This window comes from Cheilinus undulatus, linkage group 4 (assembly GCF_018320785.1).
Source record: "Cheilinus undulatus linkage group 4, ASM1832078v1, whole genome shotgun sequence".
NCBI classification, from domain to species: domain Eukaryota; kingdom Metazoa; phylum Chordata; class Actinopteri; order Labriformes; family Labridae; genus Cheilinus; species Cheilinus undulatus.
Genome location: NC_054868.1, coordinates 10606520 through 10630921, shown reverse-complemented (window position 1 = coordinate 10630921; position 24402 = coordinate 10606520). Strand labels below are relative to the sequence as shown.

Here is a 24402-nt window from a genome sequence, read left to right as displayed (position 1 = left end):
AAGGTTGTGGAAAAGAGGCATTCTGCAAAGTGGATAGATTATGCAGGTTTCGTTTTCTGTAACTATTGTGCTTCTTTCTGTTCCCATATATGACTTGTATTTTTTGGTTGCACATGTTGCGTTGGACTGCTGAGGTGCGTTAGACTGTTATGAGGCAGTGCTGCCTGTCTGTGGCCTTGCTCGGTGGACTCGCACAGGTAGACTCGCTGGTCTTTACCCAATGTGGTCTTCACACAATTGGGCTTCCACAAGGGCTGACGCTTCAGCGCAGTCTGTGTACTTATATAGAGAGATATGCCACAGATGTGCACAATTGAGTTGATTGTGCACAGCCGCTAACCGCCCCAGCTGGCAAATTTAGATTCAAACTCTCTTACCAATGCCTTGATGCCTTGATACATTAAGGCATTTTTGGCAACCGACAATCCACTGTAGGGCTTTTTATCATTTATCTGCCTGTATTAAAAAGATTTTTAAGTAATTAGCTGGAGGGAGAGGGGACCTTACATTACAAAAGCTGTGTTTCCATCAGGGAGTCCAGTTTGATTGAGTACGGTTTGGTATGGTTTGGTACGCTAAACACCAAAAAAGTTTGCGTTGTAAAGTCACATGCAGCATGAGTCTACTGGTCTAGCTGCAGAGTTGTAGAAAGGATGAGTGACAGAAATCAGTATGGAATAACCATTAAATAGCTTTATTTCAGCTGAAAGTGCTTTTTGAAAAAAAATAACTACATCTTAATTATGTTAACTCCAGTCAGTCCAGATCCTCAGCTGATGGAATACGTATACAGAGATGTTTTGAGTCGTAACAGTACGTTAGTATGTGAATATACAGTATCTTGTCTAGAACAGTTTATATGACAAAATATAGAAGTGTAGGGCTGTGAGAATTTGCCACATTAAAAAAAGTAAAAGTTCAGCTGGTGTTAAAATCAAACAAGATTAAGTCAGAAATCCTGTACTTAAAATTAGGTCCAGATAAACAGAAGGAAACTTGATTTTTGGCCAGATATCAATATCCACAGACTAGAAAACAGTTTGGACCTCTGTGGAGTTCAAATATCCCCGGTTAATGCTGATATTATTCGGTTTGTCTACCATTTTCGCCGCTCCTCACAGAGCAGACTTCCGTGTTTTGCAGCCCGGAGCTGAGCATCTGAGCAGCTGTGTCGCGCGTTGATGTGACCTCAGTTCAACCCCCTATTGTTGTGTGTGTAGCTCCACCTTTTTCAGTCGGTTGGGTAAGATTGGAACCCCTACGGAAGGATGCCTGAAACGTGGGACGGGACGAGTCGGTTTTATGGGGAATTTTTGCTCTACTATTTTGCTGCACCGAACTGAGCCGGACCGCTTGGTGGAAACGACCTATAAATGTTCAACCCAACTAGTCATAATCAAACAGCCTGTTTCCTACAAAATCCAGATTATGTATGGAATACCAACGAACACACACTGCAATGATGGTCAAGTAAATGCATAAGAAAAAGGCTATAAAAGCATTCATAGAACATCTTTTTTAACAAGCTAGAATGTTTAGGTTTCTATTTCTGCTAATTCTGTTGTAAAGAACAGGTAAAAGCTACTTCTTCACCTCTCTCTGAGTCTTTATCCAGAGTCAGGTCTGTGTTTCTGTTGGGTTTTTATGTTATTCAGAAAAAAGGTCAATTAAAGCTCTCATTTTACTCCTCTGTCTTCTCTCTCTATCTCTTTATGCTACTTTCACATGCTGCAGCCTTGGATTTAAAGTCTTAACACTCTATTGAGGTTGATATTAACAGACTGTAGCTTTTTAGCCCATGGTATGGAAAAGTTTTAAATTAGCCTCTCCTCTATGCAGCCCTTATAAGCGATGATATGACTCACCATTTCCTATTTTTCTTAATGTGTTGCATTTCATAAGTTCAACTTCTGAAAGTAAAACTTTGATTTTCTCCCATGCGAGAATCACAGTGATTGGTTATGTTAGGGAGAGGATGTGGAGAGCATACATATTTTAACTTAAAGGAAAAGCATAATTAAAAAAATATTTTTTCAATATTTTTCCTCAAACATTTGTGTATCCAGAGAATCTATTGGCCCACAGAATGCATTAAAGCCAACCCAGCCCTTTGTTTGTGTATCTTTCATACAACTTTAGCTTCTAAACTAAACTTTTGCAGGTCCACCGCTGTTTCTCATGCAAGTGCAGCACCGTTTTAGAGTAGGACTGAATGATATATTGTTTAACAACCACAACAGTCACATCACAGGATCTGCAGTTTTAGTTGCATGACCTAAAGCAAGTCATGCCCCTATTTAGTTGGGCGAAAGTTGAAACCACAAGTTTATCTGGTTTCAGTGGCTAATCGGCATTAAGTGTCAGATATCACCATCAACTGCCAGAGAACTGAGCACTGTGAAGGAGCCACTGTCAGAGAGCTAACAATGAGATATTTGAAATCTGAAAATCACTGATAGACTAAAATACAAAAACAAATGTTGATTGAAGTTTAATTCATTTACATAAAAAGCCAATACATATTTGTTGTGAAATTTCCTCTTTTTAATTAAAATGGATTGCATAAGCATCGCTCGTGGCAACCCTACCACCCTAGGCCATGCCTACTTACCGCATCCACCCCTTACCCCTAAGGACTTTGACTTTGTTATTTCTTCAACAGATTATTTACCGTACCCCTGGTGAAATGCAAGGACATCCAGAGCATGACAGGGTTTGTGTTAATCCTCCTTCCTGCCTGATGGGGCCCACAGGCAACTTACTGGCCACATCTACACCTTACATCAGCCTACATTTTTTGCAATACCATTTTTTTCCAATATCATTCAACCCTATAGCTCAGTTTTGCAGAGAAGGAGAATTCAGCATAGACACTGTTGTCTTTCCATCACACTCTGCTGGCCTGCATGCAAACCTGATTTATTCACAAATTAGCGATGTTGGCGTGTGAGAGCTGATATTTTAATGACACATAAACAAATGTAACACAATAACGTGTTAATAATCAACAAAATGCTGAGCTTTTAACATACCACCTTTTTACACATACTGCAATAACTTATACAATTTTGTGTCTGTTATTGCAATATAAGCCAGAAAAATTGTGTTCTCAAAATAGTGTAATAGTGTATTTTAGTACATTGTAGAGTGACTATATAATTTATGGATCAACATTAATTGCTTGTCCTTACTTTTTAAAACAGCAAGATAACTTTGGATATAATTCAAGACTTTAAGTTTGTTGGGCTGAATTATTATGCTGCATCAGGACATTTTGAACCTTAAAGTAAAAACTACTGAAAGAGTGCTTTTAGTGCTGACTGCACTCTATTGTGAAGTAGTTATCATGTTAATCCATAGATTATTGACTCACTCTATGATGTATTCAAGTTATTACACTATTTGGGGAGACATATTTTGCCAGCTTCATAAAGTAATAACATATGCAAAATGTAATAAATCATTTTAATTCTTGCCAAAACTGTTATGTTATGCACTCAGCGTTGTTTCAGTATTGACCAGTTATGACATTATGAGCTTTTTTACCTTCGCCAAGGAGGTTCTGTGATTGTGTGGGTTTGTTCGTTTGTTTGTTCGTTTTTTCGTTTGTTCATTTGTTAGCAAAAAAACTTAAAAGTCATGGACGGATTTTGATGAAATTTTTAGGAAATGTCAGAAATGGCATAAGAACTGATTAGACTTTGGGAGTGATCTGGATCACTCAGAGAGAGACAGCAAACTGTAGCGAGAATACTCACAATGCTGTGAGGAATAGAGGAATATTCACCCTCTGCCATGACTTCCAGTCGTCTGGCAAGACCATGGGTGCTTCCGCCATAACAGTCCACACGTAGCGAAGCCAATGCTTTGCCTCACCGTGTCTCCACCCCACCGGGGAGGGAGTAATTGGCAAATTAGATTTTGGGAGTGATCCGAATCACCGTCTGGATCCAGGAATGTTTTTTTAAAGGATTCTTCACCATTGGGAGATAGGGGTAATGGCGGAGGTCTGCGCTCTCTGAGTGCTTTTCTAGTTTAACTTTTTTTTTTTTTTGTTTCAGTATGCTTCTTTGTGACATCATCAGCTCTGACCATAACTTCGCAAAGCAAATGGATACGACCCATATTCGTTAACCCAAGCACAGCATAGACATTTATTTTAGCTGTTTTATTACCCATGCTCTAAATGTGTTTCTCTCCTCACTTCCTTTTTTTTATTTCTCTCTATTCTTTATCATTTCAAAGTTGATCTTTTTTACTTTCTTTCATTTTCCTTTGATCTTTCTGTAGTTTCCTGCCACTCTGCCTTTTTTTTTAGCAGCCCTTCTCTCATTGTAGAAGTATTATTCAAGGAATGACTTAGTAGTGCTCATGTAGCTGCTGCCCATTGACTCCCAAGGCAGGATGGAAATCTCCTCAAGCTATGACGAACATCTTTGAAGAAATGTGCCGTTTTTTCATTTGTCTTTCACTTTTATTTTACATTCTGCTTTTTCAACCACACCAACATCAGTCAGTGGGTTTGACAAGACTGAAGCTTTGCAGTCATGCTCAGACTTCCATGTCCTCTTCATCTTTTATCACTTGTCCCACTAGAATAAAGAATGGACGTCTGTGGAGAGCGGGGAAGTCATTCATGACCCACTTGCTTTTCGGAGTTTCAGCGCCCACAGATGGTTCGCTGGTTTACGTCAGAGATGTTTTTGTAAAGTATATCAATGATCTCATTCTTCCGTTCTGTTCTTCTTTTAGAAGCGAGTGAAACACTGAACAGAAACTACAAAGACATGCAGATTAAGAAAGGGTTTGATACTCTGTGTAGTCAAAGGAGAGCTGGGAAAAAGACTGAATGTGGAATTTTCATTAAAGAGTTAAAAGAAAAGAAGCATAGAATTAGAGATTGAAGATGTATGAAAACTGGGGCTGTCGGCATTATGAATTTATCAGGATTCATTAAAGTCCATAATTAGTGCATTGTTCAGTAAATCATATTAATCACATGTTTTATTGTCCCTTTCAGCACACTTTGGTAAAGACACTACAGCATCTATGCAAAATAAGTCCACCACTGCTCCCGCCTGTCTCATTTCATTTAATAAAAACTCACAGACATCTCAGTGGACAAGTCAAAAGTCATCTACACCTCGTGTCGCCAAACATTTACCTTTTACCGTTCTGTTATTTCCTTTTTAATCCTTTAGTTCCTTCCTGAATCAATTTTTTTTTCTTTCAAAATAAATACAAGTCTCTATTGAAAAAGGAAGTAAATTACCTTTTATTTAAGACAGAAACTAAAATGAAACAAAATCTGTTTTAAAAACAAATAGAGGAATTTAAAGTAAGACAAAAAAGAAATTTTGAGATTAATCCTGATTCAAAAGTTTTATAATTTGACAGCCCTAATCAAAGCATAAGACACACAAACAAAAGTTGACATCCACATTTATTTGAAGTCTCTCTAGTTGGGAAATTTATGCAAACACACATACAATATTGTGTAGAACTTTTAGGCGTGTGTGAGCCAAAAACTAATGCTGAAATAAGGTGTGGATGTGGGGCCGAAGATGGATTGACACAACTCCGGATGTACTCTGGATGTCCTTGCATTTTACCAGGGGTATGGGAAAATAATCTGTGAAGAAATAACAAAGTCTACTCCTTTAGGGGTAGGGGGTGGATGTGGCATGTAAGCACAACCTTGGGTACAGTTCAGGCAGGTAGGGTTGCCACGAGCCCCTGGTCATGCTGTGGATGTCCAAAGGGCTTGAAAACTGCTGTTGGTGTATTACCAGGGGTGAAAGGACCCGGACTAAAGAGATGCCTTCATTTTGAGTGTGCCGCGCTTGACTCTGGCCTCGAGCTTGACTTTGGCCATCCACCCCTCCTCCTTCTCCAGCCTTAGGTCAATGCATGTCAGGCCCATGGTGAATTATCAGCACCCTAGAGTCAAAATTTGCACATGACTAGAAATGTATGCATTTATACATCACTGTTGTTGTTGTTTTCTTTTTACTATTGCAATGGCAATTTGCTCACTCATCAAACGCAATTTCGTTGCAACACTGCACCTGTACTTGTACTGTACTGTGTGTCAATGACAATAAAGGCTTATCTTATCTTATCTTAATTTGATAGCTAACACTACCAATTGATTAGCTTTAAGACGTTCTTCATGTGGAGGCTTTAAACAATATTTCATATCAATGACGAGCTAATTATACACTGGAAAATAGACTTCATAGTGTTAATGGATGTAATAGATTTAATTATTCTAAAAATGTAAATGAATTGAAAATTGGAATTGAATATAAAAACAAAGATACACATTTGAAAATACTTTTATTAATTCCTTCAAGTTATTAATTTGTGTTTTTCATGTACAGCTTCATTGATTTTCACATTTATTTAAAGACTGTTCTCAGTATTTAAACTCTTTATGCCACTCTAAATTCTGCCACCACTATAAGATATTGTAGATAAATAATCTGATTTTTTTTTCACCCATATTGATAAATCCTGGCTGAACTTAAGCCCCTAACCCTACATTTAATTAACCCATGCTTAAACTAGAACTACTGCCTGGTGCCTCTGTGCAGCATCCAGTCACCAGACAGTAAAAGTACAGTGATGGGAAGAGCAGAGGGGCAAAGGGGTTCTCAGTAGTTTTGTGATTCATCAAAATGTTTGAAGCAAGGGCTGACAATGAGGGCTAATGATCTTGACCTTTGACCTCAAAGATCTAATCAGTTCATCCTTGAGTGGGACTTGAAACTTGTGAAGAGTTTGAAGAAAATCCCTCAGTTTTTTCTGATAATATACAACAAGAAGAGACGCAGGTTATTAAAAGTTAAATAACTTTTGAACCATAAATCGTACTTTTTTCCACTTGAAGGTAGCTGTTGTGCTGTTCCAATCATGCTGTCTATGCTTTTAAGTTCCTGGCAGAAGCCTGGTGCCTGAGCCTGGTGCTCAGGTGACTTTCTGGGCTATTTAAAGATTTTATTTTGCACCACTGAATCCAGTGTTGAACATTTTGTTGAAATCAGTTCTGTAGGTAATTTTGGGTACTTTGTGCTGCTAGCTTTGAATGCTAACTAGGGCAGGGCAACTAATCAAAATTTAGGTTAAATTTTAATGCGTCCTAGTGCAATCTTCAGTCACAGAAGGTGCAGTATTTCTTCGACCTAAAATGTGTTTCAAAATTCTAGTTTAATACATTTTTTTTTGCAGCTGAGATGTTATATTGTACACATCATGCACATATTCAAGTGTCATTTTTTTTCAAGAATAGTTTTGAGACCTCCAACTTTTCTTATTTTGTAGGTTTGTCTTTTTCAAGATGTGGAAAATGTAAAATAATTCCCTTCAGTGCAACAACTAATGTTCTTTTGTAATGAGCCAAAAATTTGTTGAGAAATACACAAGATGAGGAACTTAAAAAAGATCACATATTAAATCGCAGCACTGGGGGAAAAAAGACATCACAATTAAATTATTTTTGCCACAGAATGTTTTTTTTCTCTCTCTTTTTGTTCTCCAAGAGTTGGGAAAACAAGTTTCTGCAAAAAACAAAGGTCTTAGTCATTACTGATAACTGTGTGTCACACATTGAAATGTTTGAGTTTAAATTTCTATTTTTTCCCCTTTATAGTCCCATAACTTTAAAAAATAAAATGCTTGTGCCATAACTGTTAACGTTGATCTAAGTATTGCTGTTGATTCACTCTGTGTGACAGACTGGCCTGTTTGTTTGGCTTACACTCTAACGTCAGAGTGCTTGGTCCGTATCTGAAAGCTAAGTTAACAAGGTCTGGGCTCAAGGCTTATTTATGTCCTGGATGTAGGCTGTCAACCCAATCACAAGTTGGAAACCGTGCCAGTATTCTGGAAATGTATTTCTCATTTGGCTCAACAGGACAGTGAAACGCAAAAGTGACGTTCATGCTCTGCTGAAATAAACTGAATGTGCATGAATAATGTAAGTTCTATAAATAAAATACTGCACTTTTATTCTGGAGGGACAGCAGATCACAGTTGATCAACCCAAATAAATTGCAGGGGAAACACTGCAGTATATACAGCAATAGCACAGGCAAAATATAGCACTTATAGAGAAAAACTGTGATTGTGTAATGAAACAAATTGCAACTTTTAAATGTATTTGCCTGTCTGTGCTCCTGAAATTGGATTGAAGATTGGATTTGGGATGATGTTGATCCCAAACAATATTGAAAAGCTAATAAAATATAAAATTCATGAGATATTTAACCCTGAAATGACCTAGAAGCATTCATATATTAAACGTGGAGTCTCATAACAGATAATAAAGGTCTGAAAATCTGTTTATTTATGCACATGGTAAACTTTTAAAGTTGCACAGTGAAATAGAAAATCTTTTCACTTCAGTGGTGAATTGTGGGGAGAGGAAAAGTTGTCTTTCTTGTTCCTGATGTTTCAGCAGTCCTGAACATGACTGCAGACAGCCTTTTTGTTTTTTAATCAGTAGGGGTTGTGGGATCCCTGATGCTTAAGTTGCGGTTTTTCGCTCATTGCATCTTCAACAGGCTGTCCAGAGGGCTGAAACGTTGACTCAGCTGTTGTCCCCAGACTTAAATAATGGATTATCCCAAAGTTCATAAAAGAAAAATGGAAGTAAACCCATGTGCCGTGTCACTGTAGTCAGTTAAGATGGGCAAGCTTTTTTGTTTTTGTTGAAGTCAGGCACTTTATAAAGGCCAAGTCAGCAAATGAGCAAGTTTTATGACTAAATTAAAGACCCTCATTAGTAGCATTGTTGTTGTAATATGATGGTACTGAAGCTGCTCTTTTTATGAAATGAAAATGTATGGGTTTCAGTTAATGTTAAACATGTATGATTTTCCCCACAACCAATCATTATCCAAACACATCTCAGTTATAGACCATTATCCCCTTTTTCTTTTAGTCTGATTTTTCCTTCCAAGGCCAGACAAAGCTTTTATTAACATGGTTAGATGTTCTCAACAAGGCTGTTTTGGAGGGAGTAGGGGGTGGGAAACAACCCTCAGGAGTCTCAGAAGGCAAGACATGATTAAAAAGAAATAATGAAGCTGGGTGAATCATCAGTATCTGAAGATATAATGACATATTTTCCACTTTATATCAACACAATCAGCGTAGTCATGGTATTAACAAAAGTTAATCAACTTTTCTGCTCCTTCTCATCTACTCAAAGCAGTTGTGGTAACCACAACAAACTTTCTTTTAAGTCCCACTTAGGGATGCACAATGTTATTGGCTATTTTCAGATATCTGCACTGGAAGCTTCAAGTTCTTCTGCTTATCTGGGATCCAGTCGAAGTAAGTCAACCCAGGTGTCTCTCTCCCCAGCAACAGTTCCTCCTCAGGGATTTCGAGGCACTCTCAGGTCAGATGGGATTTATAATCCCTTCAGCTAGCTTTGGGTCTACCCTGAGGTCTCTTTCAAGTTTGACATTTCTGGAAGATCTCGACAGTGAGGCGACCAGGCGGCATCCTGATCAGGTGCCCAAACCTCCTCAGCTGGCTCCTTTTAACATGAGGGAGCAGCGACTCTACTTCGAGATTCCTTTCAGATGTCCAAGCTTCTCACCCTTTCTCTAAGGCTGAGCCCAGACACCCTCCTGAGGAATCTTATTTCAACTCTTTGAACCCACATTTTTTCATTTTTCATTTTTCATTTTTCAGTGAGTACCCAGGGTTCATGACCATAGGCGAGGGTTAGATACGGTGCTTGCAACACTGCAGATTTGGAACCAATACACCAGTCAGTCTCATGGTCCAGTACCCTCACTACCCTCATTTGTGAACAAGACTCTAAGATACTTGAACTCCATCACTTGGGGCAAAGACTCACTTCCTTCCTGGCAGGAGCAGTCCAACATTTTCTGGCAGAGACCTGGCCTCAGACTTGGAGGTGCCAACCCTCATCTCAACTGCTTCTCACTCAGCCGCAAACTGTCCCAGTTCTTGCTGGAGATACCCAGCTGAGGAAGCCAGCAGAACCACATCATCTACATACAGCGTAATTTAAATTCTGGACTCCCCAAACCAGGAACTCTTCTCCCCCCGACTGTGCCTTGAGATCCTGTCCCTGAAAATCACAAACAATCAGAGACAAGAAGCAGCCCTGGCGGAGGCCAATACGCACTGGAAACATGTCTGACTTTGTGCCGAGAATGCAGGCACTCTTTGCTTATACATGGAACTGATGGTTTGCCGCCCCGAGACCCCATATTCCCTCAGTACCTCCCTACATGACCCCCGAGGGACACTATCATAAGCCTTCTCCAAGTCCACAAAACACATGCAGACTGGATGAGCACTCCCATGCTCCCTCAAGAAGCCCTGCAAGAGTAAAGAGCTGGTCCACTGTCCCACGACCAGAATGAAATGTGCATGTTCCTTCTGCATCTGGGGTTTGACAGCCATCCGGAGCCTCCTTTCCAGCACCCTAGAGTACTTTCCTTGGGGACTGAGTAGTATGATACCCTGAAAATTTGAGCTTACCTCCCAGTTTTAAAAATGGGAACCACCACCCTGGTCTGCCACTCCACAGGTACTGTCCCAGACCTCCATGCGACATGAAGAGGCTTGCAGCCATGATAGCCCAACAATGTCCAAAGCCTTCGACAACTCTGAATGAACCTGCTGATATCAAACACGGCACTGGTTTAGTGAACTTGTGTCAAATGTTACTCAAAAGATGCATGTTTTTACAGTGTAGTGTTTTGTTTTCACAGTCACATGAGAGGCTTTATATGCAAAGCAGATATGATCCTTTCTTAGAGTAGTTTTTAAACAACATATTCCTGTCAGCTTGCCTGATGTGAGCAGATGTGTTCTATCACTGAACGTTCGACAGTGGCAAGTTCTGAGTGTGAGTTTTGGCAGGCAGCTGTTTGCCTCGCTTTCCAGTGCTATGTACTAGCGCTAGATCTCTTAGTGGTATGCAATACTGTTTCACACTGGCTCATTTTTACCCCTGCTCTGAGATGAGAGGTATCAGGAGAAAGAAAACCTGACATTCTAAATTCACAAAAGCTGAAACTAAATTATATATATTTTTTTTTTTTAAAGTGAAGCTTGTTAAGATTGTGGTGTCCAAGCAGGAGCACCACTTGGTTGCTTTTGTTTGGAGGAGATTCAGGGCAGCTCGTCATTTCAGCCTTTAAAACGAGTTCAGGGTGATTGTTCTAAAATAGCATTCAGAGCAGTTTTGATTCTTTGTTATCATTTTGCTTTGTCCAATTTTCACACATGAGCAAGCAGCTATTGGGCCTTCCACTCAGCGTCCACTTGTTGAACACGTTTTCACACTTTTAAATGTCATACATGTTTGGAGAGAATACAGCAAACAATTACTGGCCTTGAAATATCACAAAACTGAATCCACCACAATGTCAGCCTTGAGTTGCTGTGTGCTTTTGATTTGTTTATTTATTTGATCATTACTCTGTCTGTCCTCCATCTGTGCACCCTTCTGTCTCCACTTCCCACATACATCCAACACACATTCTGGCTGTGTCCAATCACAAAAGCCTTTTAGATTTGAGAGTCACGATGCAGTGCGCATGTGGATTTTACCTTCTGAGTCTTGGTTTTCTCCTGAATGCAGTCTTGCTCTCCCTCCCATCTCTCTTACAGTGATGGTTTTCTTTCACCACACTAGTGTCGTGGGTTGATCTCTTTCCACAGCCTCCTTCTGAGTCTTTCACCCCCTGGGTGGGCAGGGCAGACCCGCCCCCTTGGGTCTAACAGCGCCTGGTTCCTGACTGTGCTCGGCTCAGCAAGGGTCTCTAGAGTTGCTCTGTATTATTGAAAAAATCATATTACTGTGATGGCATGTCAGCATTAATAACACCAAGGAGGCACGATATCGATCCTGTAGGGAAATTCTTTATGCCCTCTCTCCACAGAGATGTCAGAGAGAAGTGAAAGCTTCACAGCAGCTGAGAGAGATGTTTGTTTTCGATAACAGAAATCACTGCGCAACCTTTCACCACTTAATTCAATTAGCATGGCTGCTTGGTTTTCCACATTATGGATAATCCATTAGTTTTTACACCTTATGAAATGAAAAGACTTTGACGCCTTAAAAAAATGATGAACTGCTGTACAGCTTTTCATTTTTCATTTTCCATGACAACGATTCACAGTGACAGGTATATTCAACTCTTCAATAAAATCAGATTAAGTGTTTTGTCAAAAGAAAACTCTACTTAACCAAATGTGGGATAATATCAGACAACAGTATATCAGCTGTAAATATTGGTTATACAGACAAACATAGGCTGGACCAGCAGATCTGTGTCAGCCAAAGTCTTTTTCTTTTGTTCATCATCATTCCTTATGCTTTAAAGTTCTTATCAAGGACAGAAATTTGTCAGTATTTTAATCCTCACACTTTAAATTGTGTGTTTTACGGACTGAAACTTTAGGTCTGAACTACATTTTTGGTATGGGTATTGGCTAAAATTGTTTTGTAAGTATCAGCATATTGGATATTGGCAAAAATCCAATGTTGTGCATCCCTATCAGCCTGCATGATGAAATTGCTCCCTCAAGCTAACTTAAGGTCAGCCCAGTAACAGATAAAGAGGTAAAGCTGAGTCTTAATCGTCCTGACAAACAGCCACAACACACTGTCTTAAGCCAGGCGTATCATTTTCAGCCGATTTAAACATCTCACTTGCAAAGCAGATGGATGCGCCCGTTTCCGTGTTTCTCACTGGTGAATCCATCTTGCAAAGCTCTCATCTGAGTGCTTTTGGACGCGGTGGAGTCGTGACATAAGCAAGCAGCGACAAGAGGCCGGTGCCATTACGGCGGAAGACATTAGCATGGATGCTGTTATGCCGTAAGTTTTATCAGAACTTGACAACATTTCTTCGTTAAAAGAAGAACAAAGAACAGCGTTAAGTTGTTTTCTTTTAAAAAAAAATGACAAAAGTGTGCCAACATGTCTGTAGTCGTCATGGTTTCCATTATGCAGATCTCTGTGGAGTTTACTTCTCTGTAGTGGTGCTCACGTACGACGTCACGTGTTTTGTGTCTCTGATTGGCCCGTAAAGATCTGACAGACAGAACATCCATCCAATCACCCTCCATGTTTTTTTTCAAATGCTCTGCCCTTTCCCAAACACTGTCTATGAAAAGTTTGGATGTGTGAAACACATCCATCTGATGTGTCAGGTTACCCACTCTGAAGTCACCTTTTTCCTTTGTAATCTGTGACACTATCTTAAATCACCATGACAACAGGAATGCCTTCTTCGTGTTTTGACTATAAAAAAGGAAATTAACAAGCAGGAAATAGGCCTACCTGCAGACTTCCATATGACACAGAATATTTGTTATTTTTCTCTGCTTTTTGTGTTTGTGTGTGAGAGAGAGATGATAAGAGCCATTTCATTGCTGTTTGTAGCTATCTGAAGTGTGAAAATGAGACAATAGATCTGACTTCAGCCTTCATTGGTGAAACCCCATTAGCATTTTCACAGTCAGTCCTGACTTCATCTGTACAATGAGAGCACTCAGGTTGTGGTAACTCTCTTGACTTAACAGTACAAGCACGTGCATTCATTGTGATGGTCATGCATTGTAAACAATCACAGTGTGAACCGACTTTCCACCACAGCTGCTATGTAGTTGGCCTGATATTACACAGTGTATCTCTGGCTTTATAATCTTACCAGCCAAGCCCCATGATTATGCATAACTCCTGTCCTTCCTAAAACCAAACACTTCATCATCCATACAGCACATGTCCATAAAGACTTGGATTATACTGGCTAAACTAACTGTAAACATCTTTATTTTTACTTTATAAATTAGAATTGCACTTGTTCACTGGCCTCATTTTTTTAACACCGGATGTGCCACTTTGTCTCAACACCTTTAGAACATTTTCTCACTTGTTTGTCAATCCATTCATATATCAGTCCATCAGTTCACTAAAACACCCTCTTTTCCCCTGCTCACAGATTTTACAGTGGATCCTGAATGAGGATATGAAGTGCTGAGTGTTCTTTTTGAGTGCTGACTTGCTGAACACCTTTGGCAAGCTTTCAAAGTGCTCTGGAGCTGGCCAGCCTTCATGGTTATACAGTTTAAGATTGTATCTGCCAGGAGCTTCACAGCTACTATTATTTGTCACTTAGAGGTAGAAATGGGAGGTGGAGGGTTAGGGAGAGTTCAGGCAATCTGTGTGTAGTTATGTGTTATTTGTTTGGCAGCTCATTCGCTTTAAATGCCAGCTGCCAGTCTGTGATATTCTGTAAAAGTCTGTGTCAATAAATTTGTGTTCTGTTGTAATTATGTATTACTATACAGCAGTAAAGTGTCACTTATGTTTGGATGATGTAAATAAATCCAAGAAACACTTCTATTTTAACATACAGAAAGGCTTTAGGCAGCACTCCAATGCATCAGCCTGCCATTATGAAACCACAGAGGAAACCAGGTGTTAATCCATCACATCTAGTGATAGGATTTTTTGCTTTAGGAAGAAAATTAGAGTAAAACGCATCAGTGTGATCTGTTGTAAATGCATGCATAGTGTTGAAATGTAATCTTTCCTTTGATTTTTTTTCGAAGAATGATATTTTTCTAAGTCATGTTACTTAAAGGTGCAGTGTGTAGTATTTAGCGTAGTAGCATTTAGCTGAACAGACTTGGTAAAATAAAGCAAAACATCTCTAAGATGGTCTATCTAAATTTAGTCATCTAAATTCAGAAATAGCTATTTTGAAAAAAACAACTCAGAATAAACCTTTAATTCATACATAGGGAGGGTCCCCTCCATGGATGCCGCCATCTTGGATTTTTACATGTTTCCATGGTAACACAGAGGAAAAAAGGAAAAAGGATAAATAAAGTTATTGTATTTTATTGTATTCACATTACAGATACACATTAAATTCAACTGGTTGCCACAGTTTCCAGCAGAGAAATGCAATGTAGAACCCACTTCTAGATGTTGATATTCAGTTTTACACACTTCACCTTTAAGCACAGGAATTACTGAAAGCTTGCTGCTCAGATACAGAGGAGATCTGAAGTGGGTAAATCTGGCACAACTTCACCAACCTCCAAGGTGCATGGAGCATGAGGATTTTCAAGACTCTGCTCAGATACAGAGAGAGGAGCAGGGCAGTCAGAGATTGGGGCGCTGGTTAAGCTCTCTTAAAAAAGAAGGAGAAATGAGGATTCCCTGTTTTTTTTAGTAATATCATTTCTCTATGAGCTATTAAATGGTTGCCCTCAAATAATTCAAATTTACTTTTGAGTCTGCAGTAACATCCACTTTGTCAACATGAAGCAAGTCAGTCAAAGATAGATAGATAGATAGAGAGAGATAGAGAGAGAGAGAGAGAGAGAGAGATAGAGTTCCTATAACAAATATTCACCCCCTCTTCCTTTACAAGTCTTTCAGGGCCAGCAGCTTAGAAGCATCCCCACAGCCTGATGCTGCCACCACCCTGCTTCACAGTAGGGTTGGTGTTTTTGTGGTAGGGATAAGTGTGGTTAGCCAGCTGAACATTTAAATTCATGTATCAGATTAGCCAGTGCAAGATTTATGGGTCAGTTACACTAATAACCTGATATCTTTTAATAAACACGGGCCTAAAATCCTGGTCATATGCTCTTTTAAAACTGTTAATGAAGCCTCCCCCCAGTATTAGGATGACACTACAGCCTGACATGTTTCAGATCATTTGATTAACATTGCATGGCCTGTGATGTGACTATTGCACATACACACAACGCCATCATGGTCAGAAAACTATGTCATTTGCCCCTATACCTCCCTGTAGTCCATAATGATATGAGAAATATTCATATAGCTTTTGAAAACTGATATTATCCCATAACAGAGATATAGGCATGGTCGAAAGTATTGGCATCCCTGGAATTGTTCCAGAATACACCATTTCTCCCAGAAATTGTTGCCGTTTCAAATGTTTTTGGTATACACATGTTTATTTTATTTATGTGCATTGGAACAACACAAAAAAAAACAGAAGAGCCAAAATTGACATAATTTTACACAAAACTCAAAACATGGGCTGGACTAAATTGTTGGCACCCTTTTAAAACTGTGGGTAAATAGTTTTTTTTCAAGCATGTGATGCTCATTTAAACTCACCTTTGGCAGTAACAGGTGCTGGCAATCTAGAGATCACACCTGAAGCCAGTTAGAATGTATAAAAGTTGACTCAACCTTTGTGTTGTGCGCCTGTGTGTGTCACACCAAGCATGGAGGAGAGAAAGAAGAGCTGAGAATTGTCTGAGGACTTAAGAAGCAGAATTGTGGAAAAATATGAACAATCTCAAGGTTACAAGACCATCTCCAGAGATCTTGAAATTCCTTTGTCCACTGTGTGTGATATAATCAAGAAGTTTATAACCCATGGAACTGTGGCTAATCTCCCTGGATGTGGATGGAAGAGAAAAATGGACAAATGAATGCAACATAGGATAGGTGGAATAGTGGATAAACATCCTCAGTCAACTTCCACACAAATTCAGGCTGTCCTGCAGACTCAGGGTGCAAAAGTGTCAGCTCGGACCATACGTCATCATCTGAATGAGATGAAGCGCTATGGCAGGAGACTGAGGAGAACCCCACTGCTGACAAAGAGACATAAAAAAGCCAGACTGGAGTTTGCAAAAATGTACCTGAGTAAGCCTCAATCCTTCTGGGAGAACATTTTGTGGACAGATGAGACTAAGGTAGAGCTTTTCGGAAAAGCACGTCATTCTACTGTTTACAGAAAATGGAATGAGGCCTACAAAGAAAAGAACACAGTACCTACAGTCAAACATGGTGGAGCTTCAAAGATGTTTTGGGGTTATTTTGCTGCCTCTGGCACTGGGTGCCTTTACTGTGTGCAAGGAATCATGAAATCTGGAGACTATCAAAAAAATTTTGGCCGCAATGTAGGGCCTAGTGTCAGAAAGCGGGGTCTGCGTCAGAGGTCATGGGTGTTCCAGCAGGACAATGACCAGAAACATACCTCAAAAAGCACCAAGAAATGGTTGGAGACAAAGCGCTGGAGAGTTCTGAAGTGGCCAGCAATGAGTCCAGATCTAAATACCATTGAACACCTATGAAGAGATCTCAAAACTGCTGTTGCAAGAAGGCACCCTTGAAATCTGAGAGACCTGGAGTAGTTTGCATAAGAAGAGTGGTTCTAAATTTCCAGTTGAGAGGTGTAAGAAGCTTGTTGATGGTTATAGGAAGTGATTGATTTCAGTTATTTTTTCCCAAGGGTGTGCAACCAAATATTAAGTTGAGGGTACCAACAATTTTGTCCAGCCCATGTTTTGAGTTTAATATAAAATTCTGTCAATTTTGTCTTTTTTCTTCTGCTTTTTTGTGTTGTTCCAATGCACATAAAGGAAATAAGCATGTGTATACTAAAAACATTTGTAATTGCAACAATTGCTGGGAGAAATGGTGTATTTTCTGGAAAAATTCCATGGGTGCCAATACTTTCGTCCATGGCTGTATATGATTCAGATTGTTGTACTTGAAAGATATAAATGTTAGCCCAGTCAACTCTTTACATTATGGTTTGTATTTATTTTCAATTTGCTTCCACATCTGTCTCCAAAGCACTGGAGCCAAAGTAATAAAGCTTCCTGGATGGTGAAACTTTGGTTATATACTTGTGTTGATGGTTCCTGTTGTTTTAAGTGTGGGCAGATGATAAAAGGCTATCCTGAGTGTGCTTTCTACGCAGACCTTCCACCCAGACTATGAAATAAGTGACCTTATAACCCTCCAATACTTCTGCAGCCTGTTTCATATACAAACACATTTTTGTCTGTCATGTTGTCAGCAGAAATGCCGAGTTAAAAAAGTGCTGAGAAGTGCTTTCTGTCATTTACAGCATCTTGACTTATTTCTGCGTTTTCCATTTATTTAAAGGAGATTCTGCTTTTTAGCTCAGACACCAATGCCTCCCATCCTCACATTAAGTGTTATATCTGTGAGGCAGAGAGGGTTTGCCTTCACCTCGTCTTTTCTCTCATAATTAGCATTCATTAGAAGGCAGACACTTCAGTGTGGTTAAGCTAATTTCCTTGCTTTTGCTACAGTGATTACTGTCATGTCGTCTTGGGGGTCGGTCTCAAAGATATTCCCTGCTCTCATTTCCATGGTGCCCCCGCTCTTCACTCTTCAGCATAGAATAACTAAAATATTGTTTTAGTGCCAGACTTGACACATACATTTACACATCTAATGGTTCTGTAGCTTGCAGAATAGAAAAGCAGCTGTATGGATGCCATACTGTAGCCACAATAATGAAATATGTGTGTGAAATATATCCCATGCACTGGGTCTGTAAAACAGTCTGGTATGTCAGGTTAAGGGTCTCATCGTGAAGATAGACTTGTTTAATTGTGATCATGTTTTGGTAGTGTTCCACAAAAACTGTATCATCTTTAAACTTGATCGTCTCCCTGTAACTTCCTCAGACTTTAAGTTTTATCTTGACTTGACTTTTTAAGAATTATAATTGTGGGTAGTGGTAGCTTAGTGGTTATGTCCATGCACCCCATCATGCACACAGGCTGTTGTCCCAAACGTATGTCCTCAAAATATGTCTCTCTGCTCAGAATTTTAGCATCTATTTCAGCTGAGACTTGTATAGACCTGGCGTAAAAAATCATTAAGCCTTCTATTCTTTAGATTCTCTGCTCATGAGTTACAGCGCTCATACAGGCAGTCTGAAAGCCTTGAAATGAAAGCATGCACACCAAAATGAGTTGCTATGCAACCACCATCCACCCAGTCTGAAACAGCCATGATACATGGCACAGATGGTCCAGCCCCATATACTGAGGCTACAGGTCTCTCAGTGGCCAGCCTGGGTTCAGCTCTGGCCTGTGACTCCTTTTCTGCAAGTCCCTCTTCCCTCTAGTTATTGACCCTATCCGCTGTCCTACCTACAATAAATATACAGGCTTTTAGCCGTTATTGGACAGGGCAGTGGATAGAGTGGGAAATCAGGAGAGAGACAGCAGGGAATGACATGCAGGAAAGGAGTCTGACTCAAATTCAAACTGCCCACCAAGCTCATTATAGTTAAATAAAACTAACTAAATGACTAAAACTAAAATGTAATAATCATTTTAGTTTAGTGAAACTACATAAAACTAAGGTTTACAAAAAAGAAACAAAAAAATACTCAAACTTAATTCTATGTTTACAGGACTAACCCAAATTAAATGAAAAATTAGAGACAAAATCTCATTCGTTTTAGTCTTTCACAGCAGACTGACTAGCGTGCATTCATTGTTAGTCTCTCTGTGTAAGAGCTTGTGTACCTGTAAATGTAAATTTCTTCTGCTAGTTGTGGTAATACTAGCGAGCAGTTGCCACTTTGTTCTTCTGAGTCAACTACGAACGTACAGTGAGCACGGCTGACACAGGGCCATCTGTGTTGTGTTTGGTGCAGGATCCCTGGAAGGCTCAACGACAGACGCACCCCCCTCGGAGAGCTCAACTGGATCTTCACAGCAATCACAGACACCATCGCCTGGAATGTTCTGCCTAGAGGTGAGGATGCACACACAAACACACACACACACAAATATTAGGGATGCTTGGTTAATCTTTAACTTTTAATGAAATATCACTAAAGAATCCTCCAAAGTTTACAGCCCTGCAGAGTGATTCTATTTCATTAGAATCATCACACTTACCAAAGTAATGAAAAGTGACACTTCAAAAAAAAAAAAAAAAAGTAAAGGGCAAGAAAATATCAGCCAGATGGCAACCAGCATTTTCCAGTCATAGCTCACTTCCTGTAACGTGTTAAAGCTGGTCTCTAGCTCCGCCTCAATCACACACGCCCGGTCACATAAGCTAACAAGAAAAAGATAAATTTAAAAAATCTTTTTATTTTTTAGAGCATTTAAATATATGTCAGCAGAGGTCAGGATTAGCATCAGCATCTTAATATGACAGTAGCGAGACTTAATAAGACATTTTTGCTGACAAGTCAATCGAACAGTGGGGGATAGAGGCTTTGACAAAGTGAGGAGCTGAGAGGCACTCAGTGGAAACTCTTGAATGTGCATTCATGTCTGCACAGATGTGTAGCTCTGTTTCCAACTTCTGTAGAAAGTTCCCACTGTAATCCAATCAGAAAAGAACATCATATCTCTCTATTTCACTGCTCTATTAAAGCAGCAGGACACTCTAGCTATGTTGAAACTGACCACTTGTTATCAGAATAAATGCCTGATCTGAGTAGAAATGCTTCAATCACACTCCATTCGGTATAAATTCTTCAGATCTGGTTCATTTGGAATTAGATTTCATTCGGATTGAGAGGCTTGGTTTATGCCGATCCTCATTCAGATCAGTGTTCATGAAAACCCTTGATCTGATCACCTCTGGGGTTGATTTTTGACTTACTGCTCATGTCTGCCCCACGTGTCATGACATCTTTCAACTTCCTTATTCTCCCCCTCTGAATAGAGAAATGCAGAACCGTCTGCAGCTTATGATAAAGGTCCATATTTAAGTACAATAAAGTAGAAATAAAGATAATATAAAGAACAGACTCGAGTGAGTAGAATAATCCAATATTTTTGCCTGGGGATGAGTAGACTAAACGAGGGAGCAATCTGACAGTGTAAAGTCACAGCGGTTTGTTTACAGGTGTAGAAGAAGAATTTCTTCTTGTTGGTAGATTTAACTGGTGGGACAACACGCTGCATGTCAGAAATTTTTTATTCAGATCAGATTGAGACGCATGAGCATGCATATCTGAATCTGATTCTGTCTTCCAGCATCCCTGTGTACAGAGACGTTTTGATCTCTGATACAAATTAATTTAATCTGATTTTAAAAGATACTCATGTAACCACAGCTACTGTCATTTGATCACCTGTCACTGCATGCTGTCTCTCTGTGCTCATGGCATCTTTAGGTTAAATTCTTACTTTTTGTACTTCCAAAGGTGAAAAACATAATGGCTATTGTTTTGTGTAAAGCATGTGGTATTGAGAAAGTTTCAAACATTTTGACAGCCTTGGTGGACATTGTTTTTCAAAGTGTGATGCATTGTGCCCAGTCTCAGTTGAACTTTGCTGCCTACAGCATTTTCAGTGACTCCTCTAGGCTAACATGCACTTAACGTGATACTTTAACATGCATTAGGCCTTTTGCGCTGCATGTGTTTTGCCTTCAGGGAGGGGGCACTGGTGCGTGGTGTTAACTAGTTTGAGTTGGTAAAATTCAGTACTGGCCAGGTTCATCTCAGATGGCAAAATAAGAATGAAAAAGGTTCTTCTTTTGGTCTTCAAAACCAAAAGATCTCTGAACAAGTTCAGACCAGTGTACTTCTAAAAATAGATTTTGGGTGATAAAAACTTCTTCATAAACTGCCTGATTATCATTGGCTAAAATGTTCACATATATGTCATTTTTATGTGTTTTCGTCATCAGGTACGGGGAGTCTGGAGACTTTCTCCTGAATACTTTAAACACAACATTTTTTTCCCAGATTCTGATCTATTTCATGAAGTTGTTGTGCTTTTTCCACCCCTTCAGAGTTATGATTTGTGTGCCTCCTTCTTTGTTTTTATATCTATTTTAGTGACAGGCACATTTAAACTCAGTAATATTTATTTTAAATGTTGATTTTTTTTAATGACAAAATGAGCAAATCACAACTGCTTAGAATTGTATTACTGTGACAGATTAGTCCCGCAGTGAATAAATTACCGTATCTTCTTTTAATGGAATATTATTTTCTTTTCATATAAAGGATTCAGGAAAAACATTTATTAAAGAACACAAAATGTTAACAGCATGCTTTCATCTGCCCCATCTGAGAATGGGAGGACAGAAATAGAGCTTCAGCTTTGATTGCTTCGAGCATTGCTGCATGTAAATAAAATTGTTGTATGATTACAGTATGTAAAACATTTCTGATGATGACCCAGGTCTGGATTTAACCACCTGCATCCATGAAGAAACTCCAGGGTTAAAGAGTTTCACTTGTTATGCTGTTATCCGGACAGATAATCCTTGTGTGGAAAGATGAAGAAACCTGTTAATAGCTATGCAGAGAGAGCAGAATAATACTGAATGTAATTCAAAAAACAAGATCAGTTCTGCCTCACTCACCTATGATGACTGTGCATCACATCTCTTCCCTGTTTGACTCTCAGTGGACCATTAGGGATATAGATCTTGAGAAGCTGTCTGGGTATCGTAAATCATTTTCAGGAATATCTTTAGAACGTGCAAGTCGAACATCCATCCATTTTCAATACCCCTTATCCCATTGGGGGTCGCAGGGGGCCTATCCCAGCTGCCATTGGGCAAGAGGTGGGGTACACCCTGGACTGGTTGTCAGTCAATCACAGGGCTGACATATAGAGACAGACAACAGGCACACTCACGCTCACACCTACGGCCAGTTTAGTCACCAACTAACCTGACGGCTTAGGAAGCCGGAGTACCTGGAGAAAACCCAAGCATGCACGGGAGAACATGCACACTCCACACAGAAAGGCTCTGACTGGGAAGCGAACCAGGAACCTTCTTGCTGTGAGGCAACAGCGCTAACTCATGCACCGCCATGCAGCCCCCAGCCATGGGGTAAGAAAAGGAACCCAGTGTGACATAATACATAAACCACACAAATTCCTTAACGTATTTCTTGCCTTTCATTGGATGGCAGGATATCAAAATAAAGCATTGTTATCTGAGTTGTGATTCGGTCCAGTAGGTATTGGCTATGTTAGCATCGGTACCATGTCTGTACCAGTTTTACTCATGCCCCCGTGATATCATCAAAAAAGTTTGGCAGATTGTTCACATGAATGTTTTTGCATCCTGACGGTTTAGAAATCTTTGTAGCAGTTCCACATGGGGCAACTGACGCTATTTTAGCTGCAAAGGTAGAGCAGCAATATGGCAATTTTGTACTTTGGCAGATCGTCGATGCTTAATATTTCTTCATGAACTAAGATCGTCCTATCATGCACCCCCAATTTATAGTAATTTTACAAGTTGGCTGATTTAGTTAAAACACATCCTACTAAAAGTTAAAGGGGAAATACTCTACCTTTTAAAGACAAGTTTATATTGGTCTCACACAACAGGAGTGGAGGGCAGAACTTTCTTTTTAAGCGGGGAGGGCCAAACAAACCTGGGGGCGGTGTTAACTCCCCCACATGACATCATGAGGGGAAAATCTGAGGACAGCTTGTTTCAGCACACATTTTCTGAAAGGTGGAGAAAGGAATGGAATTTTCTGATTCTTGGGGGGATTGTGGACAGGCCAGAGGCACATATTTTTGTTAGAAAAGTGTGATAAAGGGATATTTGCATAATATGTCCCCTTAAAGACCAAAGTGTAAGGACTTTTTATTGCCTTAAACTTCACGGAAATGTTTTTGAATTTTCATCAACTAAAACTATGAAGGGTAAAAATGCCTAAAATATTGATTAAAACTAAAAAATGTAATCTTAGGACTCAAACCCAGGTTTAATTAAAAGTAGCTGCTAAAATGATCACTGGTCCAAACTTTCTGTGTGAACTGTAGAACTCCTTGTCATGAGTAGGAGCAGCCATCCTTACCTTGTGGTCCTTGGGTCCTTGCTGGGAAATGTTCTGTACTTTTAGATCTTGCAGGTAGTTTGGTGAGTACATTGTTAACATGAGTGATGGAGGCCATGACTATGATGAGACCCAAAGCAGAAAAGAAAAGCTTTAACAATCTCCATGTTGGGGGTGGTGTGAGGACAAACCTGTGAACACGGCTTATGGGAAACGAAAGTTGTGGGTAAAAACTGTAAAAACAACACAACGCTCTTTATTTTAACATGCCTAAGCAGTGATGAAAAATGAAATGAGCTGTGTTTCAGCTCACTGGGAGCCAAACTAACGACTACTTATACAAACAGTAGTGAAGCCTCAGCAGTACTAAAACTTTGAGAACATCCCCGGTGGGTGAAAACAGTGATAGTGTTGACATAAAATGGGAAAAGTGCAGTAAGTGCATGTTGGCTCCTCAGATTGAGATTAATTGTCTTTTAAGTGTCTAGCACAATAACTGGGGATTGGGGATAAAGCCTTAAAAGCAAGACACAGGCAAACACACCCACGCACAAACCCTGTTAATAACCACACATACTGTCAAGCACCCAGCAGCTCAGCATGACCCAGTGGAAATACCTGCACTATCCTCTTTTTGACATTTAACTTTTACAGTACATCTACTTTTTTTTCCCAAAATGCACCTGTCTACAAACACACCTTTTCATACACACACTCTGACGCTCTCAGACACCCTCGGGACAGACTGTATCCCAGCTAGAATAGCAATGTGACAATGCTGATGGCT

The 24402-nt window shown here is 39.7% G+C and overlaps 1 protein-coding gene across 1 annotated transcript in view; it reads left to right on the top strand.

Annotated features, from left to right (window-relative positions):
* rptor (regulatory associated protein of MTOR, complex 1) overlaps positions 1-24402 on the top strand; it is a 323903-nt gene that overhangs the window by 148358 nt on the left and 151143 nt on the right. The window contains exon 9 of the mRNA XM_041784862.1: positions 19491-19591. Within this exon, the coding sequence (XP_041640796.1) occupies positions 19491-19591 (101 nt within the window). The remainder of the gene's footprint in view (positions 1-19490; positions 19592-24402) is intronic.